At 36.7% G+C, this 16,997-nt stretch overlaps 1 protein-coding gene across 3 annotated transcripts; it reads left to right on the top strand.

Moving 5' to 3' along the window:
• Positions 1–22: 22 nt before the first annotated feature.
• On the top strand, positions 23–13,201 carry cd151 (CD151 molecule). 3 transcript variants are annotated; one of them, XM_089128001.1, is made up of 9 exons: positions 49–169; positions 1,027–1,116; positions 1,992–2,076; positions 2,248–2,439; positions 5,708–5,782; positions 6,438–6,542; positions 8,842–9,000; positions 12,552–12,638; positions 12,720–13,201. In XM_089128001.1, the coding sequence occupies exons 3-9, from the start codon at positions 1,993–1,995 to the stop codon at positions 12,777–12,779; spliced, it is 762 nt and encodes a 253-aa protein (XP_088984127.1). In that variant the 5' UTR covers positions 49–169; positions 1,027–1,116; position 1,992; the 3' UTR covers positions 12,780–13,201. The 3 variants fall into 3 exon arrangements, with proteins under 3 accessions (XP_039517613.1, XP_088984127.1, XP_088984128.1); XM_039661679.2 differs by lacking the exon at positions 1,027–1,116 and having other exon boundaries at positions 23–169; XM_089128002.1 differs by lacking the exons at positions 49–169; positions 1,027–1,116 and having other exon boundaries at positions 2,208–2,439.
• The last annotated feature ends 3,796 nt before the right edge of the window (positions 13,202–16,997 follow it).

The following is a 16,997-nucleotide window of genomic DNA, read 5'->3' as shown; positions in this document are numbered from 1 at the left end:
TATTACTGCAGTGCGCAGTGTGGCTGAACTCTCTGCGCATGCGCGAGGCGAGTAGCGCAACAGATACGCGGACAGAAGGACGCAGACCCCTGGAGTAAAAGCGGACTCTCAAACATAGTTTTAAAATCAAGATCTAAAGCAGGGAGAGGGATTTAAACACGTCCTTCAGGTGAGCGCGTTATTCTAAACGCGAGTACTTTTATTATGCTTTTGAAATCTTACCGTAAAATATGACTATTTGGTCATAAATGGGAAGTATTATGGCGTGATTTATGAGTTATATATTTATATATTCTGTAACAGCAATTTTAACCTAAGTAGGCTACTGTTATTTGACATTGTCCTATTATAGACTTTTGCTTTTCTTTAAATGCTTTAGAAACTTAAAAAGTAATTTTTGTTAAACTTAAAGCTGCACTTTATAATTATATTCTTGTATTTTGATACATGTTCAGTTGCAGGTAACAGGATCTGTAATAAATTCCTCAGATTCTTCAGATGGTGAGGTGTGTCAGATTTAAAATGAACCAGGAGTCATGAACTTTGAAAAATACACAATAATCTATGCATATAACCAGACTCTCTATTCAGACACATTTGGCTACCATATTATATTGTACTAGGCAGTTCAAAGAAAAAATTGAATTTTTAAAATACATATTATTATTGTATTATTATATTGTTTTTAGCAATTATGGATCAATTACAATTAAAAAAAATCATAAAAAAACTTTTACACTTTGTGAATACACTTTAATTATTATTATTTGGCTGGCCAAAATAAATTTATATAATACTGCATGTTTAAGCATCTTAATAAGTGAAAAAATTAAAACAGTTTTAAAAAAAAAGTTATAAAATAAACTAACATATACTGTAGGTTTAAGCATGCAGAAAATATTTAAATTCAAAAAATGTTATTTTTTTAGCACTTATGGATCAATTACAAAGGGCTCATCAAGAACTCCTCATTACCTAAATAAAATAATCCAGTTTAAATATTATTCACTATTTATTTCCTGTCAGCATGTCAGTGCAACAACAACCCTGAGCTCATCCGAGGACGAGTGGCGTCTGTTTCCCGACCTGTGTTACTCACACACACACGCTGTCTGGGTGAGGTTACAGTAGTAAAAGTGTGTCTCCCTCTCTCTGTGAGTCACTAGTGGAGCTCAGTTTCCCCGATCCACACCCAGCGTCTCCTCGTCTGTCTGAACTTTACTGCACACATTTATTTATTTATCATTTAGAAAGTTTTTAGAAACGATCAATGATTTGCTACCTATTCAAGGTCGTATGAATACACTAATAAATTTAATTGTGAATTAAAAATTTAAAATTAAATTAAAGTGAAATCAAAAGTTACATTTATATAAATGTTACAAATCTTTTTGATTTTTAAAAAAAATAAATGCTATTCTTTCTAACTTTCTATTCATCAAAGAATCCTGAAGAAGAATAAAGTAGCTATCATGGTTTCCACAGTAATATTACGCAACATTGATAATAATCATAAATTCTACTTGATAATAAAAATGTATTCAGCAGCAAATCCTCATATTAGAGTGATTTCTGAAGGATCATGTGACACTGAAGACTGGAGTAATGATGCTGAAAATTCATGATCACATTATAATATATATATTCAAATAGATAACAGTTATTTAACGTAACTAAATGCAGCCTTGGTGAGCAGAAGAGACTTTTCTTTTCAGTTTCTTTTTGTAAATTACAGTCAAATAATGAAACTCATTAGTTAAGCTTTTTTTTTTTTTGCTTCATTTTTATTTATCAAATGATAATTTCTTATTTCTTTCATATGATTTTGGCATGAATCTGAATGTGTTCTTCACCCAATCACCGTAATTCACTCTGTCTGTCAGTGCTATCATGGGTCCGTCCTGTAACAGATAAAGACCGGGGGATGTGAAGCTGGATTTGACTCAGACCCGTCAAGTTGAAAGGGTTCGTAAAATCTCTTACTGTTTCAGGATGGCAGAAGCAGAGGAAAAAAACAATAGCTGTGGGACAATATGCCTTAAATACCTTCTGTTCATCTTCAATCTTCTCTTTTGGGTGAGTTTATGAGTTATGTTTTTATTATGCGTCTTCTTTTTTTTTTCTTGACAGTGTATTTTGTAGTGGAAATTCCAACCATTTTGACGCAAATTCTACAGAAAATAAATAACATCTGAATCTGTAACTAGGCCAGATTTACTGCGCAGACAATTGCAAATGTCCTCCCAGTTGGCAGGTGGCGCTGTGATGGCAGTGGGAATATGGACTCTGGTGGATAAAAGCGACTACATCAGCCTTCTGTCCTCCAGCTCCTACATGATCGCTGCCTTCATCCTGATTGGTGCGGGCGCCGTCGTCATGTTCACCGGGATACTGGGATGCTGCGCCACCATCAGGGAACAAAGAGCTCTTCTTTTAGTGGTGAGAGAGCATCATGGGTAACGCAAACTCTCACGATCGCGATTCGAACAGTGCAGGATGAGTTACGTGTGAAAGTTTCATATTTATAATTAGTGGTTTGTTGGCGAGTCCAAATCCGCACACTAAACGTCTGAAATTCTCGTCCGAAATTTTTGCGCGTTAAAAAATAAATACGACCTTACGTTGTGTCAATCACGCTTACACAGCGCCTCCGAAACTTTCGCACGTCATAAAAAAATTCGGATGGGGTTCGATTTTCGAAGTTTTTTGCATCCGTAGCAAGTGGTGTTTTGACAATTCAGAGCCACCGAATGACGAATACGAATGACGAATGTAGAGGTCACATTGAAAATTACAGATAAAAAAAGTATACTTTAAATATTTGGATGATGCACTTAACCCTCTGGTGCTGTTTGGTCATTTTTTGACCCAAAATGTGAAGAAAAAAAATACAATAAAAAAATCTAGTGGACGTGTTTGGTACTGCGCACAAACAAAATATTAATGAAAGCTCATTTTTTGAGATATCAACCATAAATTTGGAACACAACTTGTTTAGATTCCTGGCTTTGATTTTCTAAATTTTAGAGTAAATCATGTTTTGAAAAAAAAAACAAAACAAAACATATTTCATCTAAATGTTTAATGCAAATTTTAAGCAATGCAATTTCTTCTATAACTTATTTTAGTTTAACTTGTTTCACCTCAGCAATAAAGTGTCTCCTTTAAAATAGACCAAAATTAAGTGTGTGCTCCAAAGCATTCTAGGTTTAGATTTTACATTTTCTGAAAATAAATGAATAATACCTCTTCCATAAATATAATTTAGTACCATAAAATTCCCTAAAAACTCAAAATATTGCATAAAAACAGAGTACATTAATTTCATTTAAAAAAATAACCTTTTAGGGTGACATACACGTTACTACACGTACTTACAATAGTAATAAACAGTAAATTATGCATAATGACAACTAACCTTAAACCAAACCGTATAGTAAGTACATGTAGTTAATTATTACCCAGTACTTATTCGAGTAAGTACAATGTAACGTCACCTTAAATTAAAGTGTAACAAACGAATGACGGTCATTGACGCGAGCAGCACAGTAGCTTCATAGTGCATACGTACAGTGTTTAAGTGCATATGGGACACAACTAAAGTCTGATAAAGTCCTAAGAAACACAACCAACAGGTCATTTTAACATAGGAAGAAAGCAAGGCTTGTAGGGCCTCACCTTATAAAACCGTCTGGAAAATGTTAGCTGAATCATCTGTGTTCAGCCGTGACATGATTCAGCACAAAAACCTCCGCCAGACTTTACTTTGAGTGAAATACTTTGAGTAATGTAAACATCGGATTATAGCAGGCAGATTTAGACGCTTGGAGGCCAGGGGTTATTCTGGAAACAAGCAGCCTCACTAACATGTGCACTAACTTTCTGAATTAGCTTGATTGTGTGTCCATTAAACTTAGTTGTCTCAAAGCTGTCATCGAATCGGATTTAAATAAAGACGTGTCGTGTGTGTATCTTTAAGAGGTCAGACTTAGAAACTGAGTCACGGCTGAGGAATGACGGGCAGAGAGGAATGAGAAGGGAGTGAATCCAGAATAGAGGGATGAAATGAGAGCGGTGGGCTGGGGGACGACACAAAACTGAGAAAATAATACTGCTTTTGACCTATAGCCTAGCCTTCGTAAAACTCCTCAGATGCCATTTCTTCACTTTTTCAACAGCTGATAGACGAGGTTCTTGAAAGAACAACCATGCCCATATTTCAATTCGGTCATTATTTACTTTACTTTAGTTGTTCAGAAGTAATCTGACTGGATTTCTATCAAATCCTATAAATGGGTTGTAAAAAATCCAATCTTGGTTTGATTTGGATTAAATAATCAGTTTGTTTGTTCAGAACTGTTTGGTAAGATTGGGATACCTTTGATCCAAAAGAAGAAAAAAAAATCTGGATTATCCTGATCCCAGCCGAACAAAAATGTGATTTTAAACTGATCAAAAATACGACATTTCTATCATATACACATATTATTTTTTAATTTTCTCCTGATTAGTTAAACTCTTCAAGTAATAAATTAGAAGTATTCTTAAATTAAGTTAAAATAAGCCTTTAGGTAGCCTACAGTGAAGTCAAAATAAAATGTGGTGCTAAAAATAAAATGATCCACTGTATCAAACATACATATATTTAAAGGGATAGTTCACTTTGAAATTAATTTTTGGTATGTTTTATCTTACCTCAAGGGCATCCAAGATGTAGGTGTCTTTGTTTCCGCAGTATTTTCAATTTTAATATTTTTAGGTCAAACCGTTCTTGTCTGTCAGTCATATAATGGAGGTCTATGGTCACCACCTCAAAGAGCAGCACAGAGAAGTCCAAATTAAACATGATTTAATGACTCGTAAATGGCCTAAGACACGAAACGAGCGGTTTGTGTGAGAAAACCAACAGTATTTATATCGTTTTACCTCTTGTGACCACAGCCACGTCCAACTGATCTGAGGGCGCGGGCGCTTCGGTCTGAGCAAGCACCTGAAGTGATCTCACGCGTGGTTGAAAATAAAAAAATAAAAATCAACGTTGTCTGTTGATATATCGAAATCGTCTTACATTGTGATTTCCTGTATATCTAAATATGTTTAGATCTTCACAGTGAAAGGTAAAACTTCCGAAATCTGTGTAAACAACGAGTGACGTACACGCGCGAGAGAGATCACTTCCGAGACCGAAGCGTCCGCGCCCTCAGATCAGTTGGACGTGGCTGTGGTCACAAGAGGTAAAACGATATAAATACTGTTGGTTTTCTCACACAAACCGCTCGTTTCGTGTCTTGGGCCATCAATGTGTACTTACATTTACGAGTCATTAAATCATGTTTAATCTGGACTTCTCTGTGCTGCTCTTTGAGGTGGTGACCATAGACCTCCATTATATGACTGACAGACAACAACGGTTTGACCTAAAAATATCAAGATTGAAACTACATGCCCTTGAGGTAAGCTAAAACATACCAAAAATTAATTCATTGGCACAATCACAAGAGATGACTTAGTCAAACAGTCGTTGCGAGAGCGAAAACAAAGTTTCTTGTGTGAACACGACGGGGATTTCCAGATTTGGTGATCCAATGCAATTTTGCTTTGAACTAAAATGAACAGCAAAACCTGGGATTTCCAAATCTAGATAATTCTGATCCAGACTAAACTAGGCTCTATATGTTTATTATTGAAACATTTTGTGTCCCTACAGTTCTGTGTCCTGCTGTTGATAATCTTCCTATTGGAGATCACAGCTGGAATCTTGGCTTACGTCTATTATCAGGAGGTAAACGCACACTTAGGATGAGGAATAAATGCTATTTTTCTATTGAATCAATTTGGGTGAATTGTCTCATATTCTGTTAAAAATAACTCTTCTTCTGTCCGTTTAACAGCCATATCTTTATTCATGCATGTGAATAACAAGTTGATAAACTTGGTTGTAATATTGCCATGAATGTCTCCTCAGATTCACATTAAACCCACATACACATACCGAGTGTTGTATGTTTGCATGCTTTCCATCCACTTTCCTCCGTTTCCATCTTTATAAAAGCCTGTCTTCTTCCTCCTTTTCTTCCTCTTGCTCCAGTGTTTTCCTCTCTGCTACCAGGTAAACAATTACTGTACATAGACAAACAAAACGTACTCATTTATAGCTGAAGTTAGCTTGATTTCTACTTCAGTAGTTCATTCAGAAATAAAAAAATGACTGTGATTCACTCATCCTCATGTCAATACGAACCAGTATGCGGTTATATTTTCCGTGGCTGTGTTAACATTATTCCGGAAAATAATAACATGAAGTTTGGAATGACATGAGGGTGAGTAAATAATGACAGATCATTTCGATTTTCTTTAATATACGGGACTTTACTTTGCATCTATGAAAACAGACTTTGCTACATAGATAGAGCTGATGGATTTCTCTGTGATTGCAGCTGAACGCTGAGCTGAGAGCCGATCTGAAAGAGAGGATGGTGGAAAACTACCAGCAGCCGGGACAAGAGCACATCACCAACGCCATCGACAGACTCCAGCAAGACGTAAGACAGCCATTAGGGGTGTAACGATACCCTCACGTCACGATTCGATACTGAACTCGAGTCACGATACGATAATATTGCGAATGCGATACTCCGAGACATATGGTAAAAGTTTAACAAAAAAGGTATTGTTGATTAAAATGCTAAATTTGATATTACATTGTTGGTTTTAATGAATAGGCTTGGACTCAGACACCAGAATAACAATATTCATGATTCTGAAGTTGAGATATTATAGATGAATATGCTTGCACGCTTTCACTGACTTAAAATAATGTAATATACAATTTAAAATAATGTCGGATACTTTTTAGTGGTAACATCAGATATTTGGCATTCACAAATATTCCCCCATTACATTATTATGCGGAACTGCAAGCAATATTGAACTATATGACATATTCATGCACAAATCACCAAAAGGCTGAAATTGGGCACGCCCTTCGAAGAAAACTCAAGATCTTCAGAGACGTTTTTGTAGGTATTATTGGGTCATTACATGTTTAGCCTGACCGATAAAGGATTTTGAAGGCCGATACCGATATAAATATTTTTGGGTTTTAAAATCCGATATATCGGCCGACATTTTATTTATTTATTTTTTTGTGATGCTTATTTGAGTTTAGAGAACTGATGGGGATGTTCTTTTAATTGTATGTATCGTGACCAACTCAACGAGTGTTGCCAACAGGAACGGTGTAGAGTGCCCTCTGGTGGACAAACTATACAACTCCAACACTCGTGACATGGTTCAAGCGTGTTTCGTCCGTTTTTATTTTATTGTTGAAATATTCATTTATCGGCCATTATAACTGCCGATACCGATAGTTTGGAAAGTGCCTAATATCGGCCGATAATATCGGTCTGGCTCTACATGTGTGTATCAAATTTCATACCTGCACTTGAAACATTATGCCACCCATAATTCAAAACGCAGTAAGGTCGTCAGGAATACGGTGGAGAAAATAGGGATGCACCGATCATGATTTATCCTGGCCGATTACCGATTCTGATGTCACTTGCCAATTTTTAAAGGGATAGTTCACCCAAAAATGAAAATTCTGTCAGTATTTACTCACCCTCATGTTGTTCCAACCCCGTAAGACCTTCGTTCATCTTCGCAAAACACAAATTAAGATATTTAAGATATTAAGATCGCTCCTGCATACTAGTCCATAGGCTTCTTGAGGGAATGACTCGAAAAGTCATTAAAGACATCGTTAAAATAGTCCAAGTGACTACAGGGGCTCAATCTTAACTTTATCAAACGACGAGAACACAAAAAAACGACAAAAATAACGACTTTATTTCAACTATTGGTTTATTTCTCCCTCTGCGCGAGTCAGGTTACTAGTTTAATAGCGTAAGCTTCTGTTATTGTACGTCACACGCATCACACACATGACCAGCGTCGGCCAATAGTGAGCCTTCGTGTGACGTAGCTCTACGCAATCACACTACGCTAACTGACTACAGGCCCATGGAGAAGGAAGTGAATAGTTGAAATAAAGTCGTTATTTTTGTTTGTTTTTGCGCACGAAAAGTGTTCTCGTCGTTTGATAAAGTTAAGATTGAGCCCTGTAGTCACTTGGACTATTTTAACGATGTCTTTAATTACTTTTCGAGTCATTCCCTCAAGAAGCCTATGGACTAGTATGCAGGAGCGATCTTAATATCTTAAATATCTTAATTTGTGTTGCGAAGATGAACGAAGGTCTTACGGGGTTGGAACAACATGAGGGTGAGGAAATACTGACAGAATTTTCATTTTTGGGTGAACTAACTCTTTAAAGGCCAAACAAACCTTAGACACAAACATATCTGTTGCCATTTGAAAGCCACTGCATTTTAATCATGATCTAAACAAAGATGCAACATACATGTAGCATGATAAATAGTTTTCATTTCAAGATTTAAAGCAAGCACTGTTGCACTCTATAGCAGCTGCTTAGCCATGTCATAACACCATCCCAGAACACCTTAGCAACCACCTGGCAACCATCTAGAATACCTTAGAAACTTCTGTTTTAAACTTTGCCACATCAAGCCCACATTCTAGGTCTGTGGCAATTTTCTTTAACTATAATAATACAATGAATGAACTCTTTTAAACAGCTTTGAACTTTATAGTTGTACAATATCATGACAATGACGGCTTTTGAACACAATTTCTCAGTCTCTGAGCATGTGAGTTTATGCATCATCAGACACCACAAGCCCATGGGAAAACACGTCGAATGAACTCTTTTCTTGTTCCCGTTCCCGTGCCCCCTCCCTCTCCATCTGTTTGACGCCGCAGCTGAAGTGTTGTGGCAGTAACAGCTCAGCGGACTGGGGGGACGGGGCCTGGAGACAGACGCCTGGGGCTGACAGACGCCTGGTGCCCGACAGCTGCTGTAAGACCCCCACAGACCACTGTGGACTCAGAGACCACCCATCCAACATCTACAAAGTTGAGGTAAATATGAAGTTCTGTCATGAAAATCTAAGATAGCGCAGGCAGATCACATCATTCTCTATGGGGCACAGCTGATTGGTTCCTGCTGTATGAGTAGCCAATGAGCTCGCTGCTCAACTTTCAAATACTGGTCAGAGTTTGCTGTTGCAGTACGCTTTCAAAAACCCTCCATCTTCCCCAGCTCCACCTGTATAGATCTGCTACGGGTAATTCATGTATGGTATATTGTACAGCAGCAGCATGTCTTATATTAACCCTTGTGCATCAATTAAAAAAAGTTACACATAGGTACATAGAGGACAAAAATGTCCATGTCATAAAAATGTGACGCTTCGGAGCACAGACTTAAGTTTGGTATCATTTTAAAGAAGACCCTTTGCTGAAGTAAAAATAATAATAATAAGTAAATCCAAAAAAAAAAAAAAAAAATTATTTATAAAAAATATTTTTTATAAAATATATATTTTATAAATCAGGTTCAACTCAAAACTGCAATAAAATCAAAGCCATAAATCTAAATAGGTTGTGTTCCAAATTTGAGGATGATATCTCAAAAAATGAGCTTTCGGTAACAGTTTGTTTGGGCGTAGTAACATATTTTCCCCATTGGGTGGCAGCAAAAACCCCACTGGAGCTCACAGTGATTGCAGTTTTTCTCTCTCAGTATTACAAACACACACATATTTTTTTATAACACACATACTAACCACACTCTGACATCCAAACCAACACACCCACACAAATATCGTTGCATAATTTATCCAGTTGGCTCTTTAATATGCCGAAGCAGAAAACAGGAATAAAGCGATATTTCTTTTATAGGCCAAACTTTAAAAAAATGGCACCATCTGATAAAAAATAGTAAAAAATAAAAATTTGAAGCCTTGCCAACAGAATGAAAGCCTCTTAACAATTAATTTATTAATTTTATAGTTAACTGAACCAGGGATTAAAAATTGCAGTTTGAATGGGTTTCTACGGAGCCCCTCTAGTCCCACTTTGGTAAAAAAAATTAATTATAACTATCTTGTGGCCTCAAGATAGTAACTCGTGGCCTCAAGATAGTAACTCGTGGCCTCAAGATACTAACTCGTGGCCTCAAGATAGTAACTCGTGGCCACAAGATACTAACTCGTGGCCACAAGATACTAACTCGTGGCCTCAAGATAGTAACTCGTGGCCACAAGATACTAACTCGTGGCCTCAAGATACTAACTCGTGGCCTCAAGATAGTAACTCGTGGCCTCAAGATACTAACTCGTGGCCTCAAGATACTAACTCGTGGCCACAAGATAGTAACTCGTGGCCACAAGATAGTAACTCGTGGCCACAAGATACTAACTCGTGGCCACAAGATACTAACTCGTGGCCTCAAGATAGTAACTCGTGGCCACAAGATAGTAACTCGTGGCCACAAGATAGTAACTCGTGGCCACAAGATACTAACTCGTGGCCACAAGATAGTAACTCGTGGCCTCAAGATAGTAACTTGTGGCCACAAGATAGTAACTCGTGGCCTCAAGATAGTAACTCTATCTTGTGGCCACGAGTTAGTATCTTGTGGCCACGAGTTACTATCTTGAGGCCACGAGTTACTATCTTGAGGCCACGAGTTACTATCTTGAGGCCACGAGTTACTATCTTGTGGCCACGAGTTACTATCTTGAGGCCACGAGTTACTATCTTGTGGCCACGAGTTACTATCTTGTGGCCACGAGTTACTATCTTGTGGCCACGAGTTACTATCTTGTGGCCACGAGTTACTATCTTGTGGCCACGAGTTACTATCTTGTGGCCACGAGTTAGTATCTTGAGGCCACGAGTTAGTATCTTGTGGCCACGAGTTAGTATCTTGAGGCCACGAGTTAGTATCTTGTGGCCACGAGTTAGTATCTTGTGGCCACGAGTTACTATCTTGAGGCCACGAGTTAGTATCTTGAGGCCACGAGTTAGTATCTCGAGGCCACGAGTTAGTATCTTGAGGCCACGAGTTACTATCTTGAGGCCACGAGTTAGTATCTTGAGGCCACGAGTTAGTATCTCGAGGCCACGAGTTAGTATCTTGAGGCCACGAGTTACTATCTTGAGGCCACGAGTTAGTATCTTGAGGCCACGAGTTAGTATCTCGAGGCCACGAGTTAGTATCTTGTGGCCACGAGTTACTATCTTGAGGCCACGAGTTAGTATCTCGAGGCCACGAGTTAGTATCTTGAGGCCACGAGTTAGTATCTTGAGGCCACGAGTTAGTATCTTGTGGCCACGAGTTAGTATCTTGTGGCCACGAGTTACTATCTTGAGGCCACGAGTTAGTATCTTGAGGCCACGAGTTAGTATCTCGAGGCCACGAGTTAGTATCTTGAGGCCACGAGTTACTATCTTGAGGCCACGAGTTAGTATCTTGAGGCCACGAGTTAGTATCTCGAGGCCACGAGTTAGTATCTTGAGGCCACGAGTTACTATCTTGAGGCCACGAGTTAGTATCTTGAGGCCACGAGTTAGTATCTCGAGGCCACGAGTTAGTATCTTGTGGCCACGAGTTACTATCTTGAGGCCACGAGTTAGTATCTCGAGGCCACGAGTTAGTATCTTGAGGCCACGAGTTAGTATCTTGTGGCCACGAGTTACTATCTTGAGGCCACAAGATAGTTATAATAATTTTTTTTTACCAAAGTGGGACTAGAGGGGCTCAGTAGGTTTCAATGGGGACATTTTTGTCCAAAAGGTGCAAAAGAGGGAGTATTTTTTGTACCGAATGCAAACAATTATTTTTTTAAGAAAATGAGGGTGAAATAGTAAAATTCCAATAAAAATACACACCTGTGCCAATTTTTTTTGTAGTTAGCTTGAACACAGGCAAAGTGATCAAAAAAACAAAACTGAAAAGGACAAACATGTCCATAAGGATGCACAAGGGTTAAATATTTATGGACTTTTATTTACAATAAACTGTCAAAAAAGAAGTCTGTCAGTTTTGTTCAACAGTTATGCTCTTAGGTAGTGACCTTTTTTGCACTGCTCTTGCTATAGAACTATCAAAGATGAAGACCAATTTATACAAATACTAATTAATCCCTTGTACAATCAGATTGTTAAATACTCAGAATGGTATATTTTAAATTTATACGTAGCCTGTTGCGTGTTTTTTATTTATCTAGTTTTATATTGTGGTGCATTTTTATGTTTATTACGCTGGATACAAATAAAGTTGAAAATGAACTAACGTTACTTCATAATACACAAATCATAATAGATTAATAATAAACATAAACAATGACGGCTTAGAAGTACAAAAGATGGATCAGGATCAATAACCTCCCGCCGGATAGCCTGAATCCATTTCCGTCGAACTTCATCAACAGGGAACTGACCAGGGAAGGAAAACGACAGAAATGGCTGATTTTGGGAGAAACAAAAAAAAACATGTTTTCACTTCATATTAAGATCAATATGAGACCAAAATGAAATCTATTGAGATTTTTTCCGTATGTTTGCAAATCTTGAGACCCTGCTGACTGAGATCTGTCCTTTAACCTCTTGTTTATGTCTCTCAGGGTGGATGTATATCCAAACTAGAGGAGTTTATTCTTCATCATCTGCTGATTTTGGGCTCAGTGGGTCTTGGGATTGCATTTATTCAGGTGAACAACTCTCATATAAATCTAGCAAATATTTTTACTCTGTTGTATTTTTTTTAACCTTTGACCTTCTGTTTGTTCCAGATTGTTGGGATGATTTTTACCTGCTGCCTGTATCGTAGTTTGAAAGAAGAAATCTACTGAGAGAAAGACTCTTTATTCCCACCAACACCAAATAAGCCTTCATCGCTGTCGGTCACTGTGTGCTTTTAATGTGTTGTGTGTTATAATTATGATTATGATTATGATGGCGGGTCGATATGTCTTGGCTGCAGGGCAGTCGTTCTGGAAAGGGAACTTTACATTGTCTTGTTTTAAGCAAAGATTATTGATGCAATGTTTGTACAAATACATCAGTTGAATAATTACGATTGTTTTGTTTCTGACAACACATGCCTTCCATTATTATTAAACATACTTTCCAGTTGCAGAAGTAATTATTGGCAGTGATTATGGAAATCTTGAAATGACATGAATTTCTAAATGCTTTGTGTGTAATATTTGTTCTAATTAGGGCTGTCAAACGATTAATCGCATCCAAAATAAAAGTTTGTGTTTACATAATATATGTGGGTGCACTGTGTATAATTATTTTTTATACATAGATACACACACATGCTTGTATATATTTAAGAAATATTTTCATGTATATACTGGATATAGATGTATATATAATTTATATATAAATATCAATATTTTATATATAAATAACATTTTTTTCTTCAATATACATGCATGTGTGTGTATTTATATATATATATATATATATATATATATATTGCATATCGTTAGAAGCCCCAAAGTTAAGTTCTACTTCTGTAGTTATTTTGATGAAAGTAACTCAAAAGTAATACATGAGTAATGTAACGCATTACAATTCTGAGACAGTAATATTGTAAGGTAATGAATTACTTTTAAATAACAGTAACAAGTAATGCCTAATGTATTACAGTTTGGAAGTAACTTGCACAACACTGTATATAAAATAATTATTATACACAGTGCACGGATCCACACCACACCAGTTACGGATCCACACCAGAATGAAATGTTCGCATTGTACCTCTCTCTGTCTTGTTTTAATAGTCTCTTTATAATCTATTTCACTTTGTCTCTTCATGATTTGCGTAGCATTATAAACAGAAATAAATATTTGTTTGTAAAACGACATTCTCGGATCAAACTTTGTAAACACAGCAGTTATGCCCTCAAAGATGGCGTCTCCGGGGAGGTCACGTGTGACATAGTTTTTCATATGAGGCAAGACAGAAATCAAACTTCACTTTAAATAAGATTATTTTTTATCCTAGAGAAACGATGCGAAGTTGATCGTTTAGTCAGTGTCTTGATTTACTGATGCATAAATAGTATTAAAAATTTGGAGAGAAAGATAATCTGTCTGAACTTGAGCGTTATCAGAAATCACAGATCATGCATTAGAATAAACATGATTATTATTACTTAGATGTTTGTGGCAAAGCCTGCGCCGAAATTTACCGAATAATCCACGGTGAAATGAACCGAATATAGGCACAAAAAAAAAAAATAGTTCACTGAAGAAAAAAGGAAAACCCCACTATCCCAGCATTTGGAGGATCGTTTGCCGAATGTCGATCTTTCTCCCATGCTCTCTAGGGGGCGCAGTTGAGTTCAGTTATGTGACGCATACGCAGTGATGTGACGTAGACGCAGTCATGTGATGTGACGTAGACGCAGTCATGTGATGTACAGTAGTGACTCGTTTGGCTTGGGCGTTGGCCGTGCGTCATCTCGCTGCACTGCCCTGTGACATCACAGTAGCCTCCGCTGAACTTCACTGTCTCTCCGCTTGGTTTCGAACGTCTTTGGAAGAACATTGAATTTGTGAATCTTGCACGGTTTTATATTGTTATAACAAACTCTGGAAGAACATTGAATTTGTGAATCTTGCACGGTATTATATTGTTATAACGAACTCTGGAAGAACATTGAATTTGTGAATCTTGCACGGTATTATATTGTTATAACAAACTCTGGAAGAACATTGAATTTGTGAAACTTGCACGGTTTTATATTGTTATAACAAACTCTGAAACTTCCAAACATCAAGGAAAGAAGAAGCAGATGACCCACCGGTCTGTGAAACTTGCTGTGAACTGTATTAATCAGAATAGCTGGACCCTGTCCGACGACAAGGTAACTTAAGTGGTTATAATTGCTTTTTTTAGTAACGTTATGTTTGATATAGCGTGAAATTTAACTAATTTAGTGCAAAGTGCCCGAACAAAATCAGTTTTTGTGTGTTTTAGTAATTGTTGGTTTTTATGTGTTTATGTCAGAATGATTATTTTTGAACCACAACCTTCTAAGTGCTTCTTATATAGTTATTTACTGATATACACTACCGGTCAAAAGTTTTATATTGGTAAGATTTTTTATGTTTTTAAAGAAGTATCTTCTGCTCACCAAGGCAGCAATTATTTGATAAAAAATACCCCAAAAAAACAGTAATATTGTGAAATATTATAACAATTTAAAACAGCGGTCTATGTGAATGTATAGTGAAGTGTAATTTATTCCTGTGATCAAATCTGAATTTACAGCATCATTACTCCAGTCTTCAGTGTCACATGATCCTACAGAAATGATTATAATATGATGCTCAAGAAACATTTATGATTATTATCCATGTTGAAAACAGTTTTTAAATAAAAACAATTTCTATTTCAGGATTCTTTGATGATTAGAAAGTTCAAAAGAACAGAATTGATCTGAAATGGAAAGCTTTTGTAACATTAATCACTGCCCTTCAATAAGAATTTTTTTTTTTTTTGGGGGGGAAAGAAATTAGAAAATACTTTTATTCATCAAGGATGAGTTAAAGTAATTAAAAGTTACAGTAAAGACATTTATAATGTTAGAAAACATTATATTTTAAATAAATGCTGTTCTTTTGAACTTTCTATTCAACAGAATTTTGGGGGGGGAAATGGTACACGACTGTTTTCAACATTGAAAATAATAATTTAGGTTTTTTGAGCATAAAATCAGCATATTAGAATGATTTCTGAAGGATCATGTGACACTGAAAACTGATGTGTAATCAGCAACAGTAATGATGTTGAAAATTCAGCTTTCAAATTTTAAAATATATTAAAATAGAAAACAGTCATTTTAAATTGTCATAATATTTCACAATATTACTGTTTGTCATTTTTTTTTTCATCAAATAAAGCAGCCTTGGTGAGCAGAAGAGACTTTAAAAACATACTGATCTAAGACTTTTGACCGGTAGTGTATTTTGCATTTATAGCTAATCCAAACAACGTCAAACTCGTCACTGCACCCGTAGCAAAACACCAGTCAAGTCTGAAATCCATCACACACAAACACACACACACACACACACACACACAAACACACACACAAACGTTCCTGTAATTTTTAGATAGATTTGGGCCGCTCAGTTTGAGTTATATGAGTTATATGTTGATTGATGTTGTTCTGTCTCTGTTTCAGTTGAGAATGGCCACAAAACTTCCTACGATCACTAAAGGACTGGTGAACAACAGGAACCATCGCCCACAGCTCAGGTGTGTGTGTGTGCTCAGACGTCAGTGTGTAGCTGGTGAACATAGTAACTCAGCGAGGTGTTTATTTGAGCTGCGTCTCGTGTATATATAAAACATCTAAACAAGATGTAGAAATTATTTTTAAATAAAATAAAACATTAAAAAAATATTCTATTTAATTTGACAAGTAATAAAAATGTTATTTATGTTATGTTATATATCTGGTTTTACAGTGTAAACACACAGAGAAAGAAGGAGGAGCTCCTACAGCTGACTCAGGGAAAGCAGTGGACCAACCAGCCAATCATGACGCAGGAGTCAGATCACAGGAGGGACCGTAAAATGGTAAGTACTTGACCGAGCTTTATTTTTAAAGAGGCGTTTACAACAAAAAAAGCATTTAAGGCTTAAGTTATCGAGATAAAAATCAACCCGATTTCAAGGGGGGACCAGATTTGTCAACACAACAGCGAAAAACGCTTCACGAACAAGAAAAAATGTTGGGCGGGGCTTAAAAAGGAGAATGGCGGTGAAAACACAAACCTGCCAGACATTAAGGGGTTTTATGCAACATTTATCGCTTATTAAGGGATTAATTAAATGAAAAAAACAGCATTTATGGGAAATTCTAAGTGTTTATGACGTTACACTTGATTGACATAGTACACCATTTTAAAGGGATAGTTGATTAGCAGTTATAAATCATTTATTTATTAAACAGGTACCATATATATTTATCTGTTTATTTCTTCATTTTTAATTTCTGCAGGATTTGTCCTCCACGAAGCAGAAGCAGTCAACTCTGTTACCC

The sequence above is a fragment of the Pimephales promelas genome, chromosome 25 (genome assembly GCF_988280905.1).
Source record: "Pimephales promelas chromosome 25, fPimPro1.hap1.1, whole genome shotgun sequence".
NCBI lineage: Eukaryota > Metazoa > Chordata > Actinopteri > Cypriniformes > Leuciscidae > Pimephales > Pimephales promelas.
This window is presented reverse-complemented; position numbering and strand designations above follow the sequence as displayed.

Coding starts and splice junctions, on each gene's coding strand:
- cd151 (XM_039661679.2), top strand. CDS start 1,993: ATGGCAGAAGCAGAGGAAAAAAACAATAGCTGTGGGACAATATGCCTT. Junction 2,440..5,707: donor AAAGAGCTCTTCTTTTAGTG/GTGAGAGAGCAT, acceptor GTGTCCCTACAG/TTCTGTGTCCTGCTGTTGAT. Junction 6,543..8,841: donor TCGACAGACTCCAGCAAGAC/GTAAGACAGCCA, acceptor TTGACGCCGCAG/CTGAAGTGTTGTGGCAGTAA.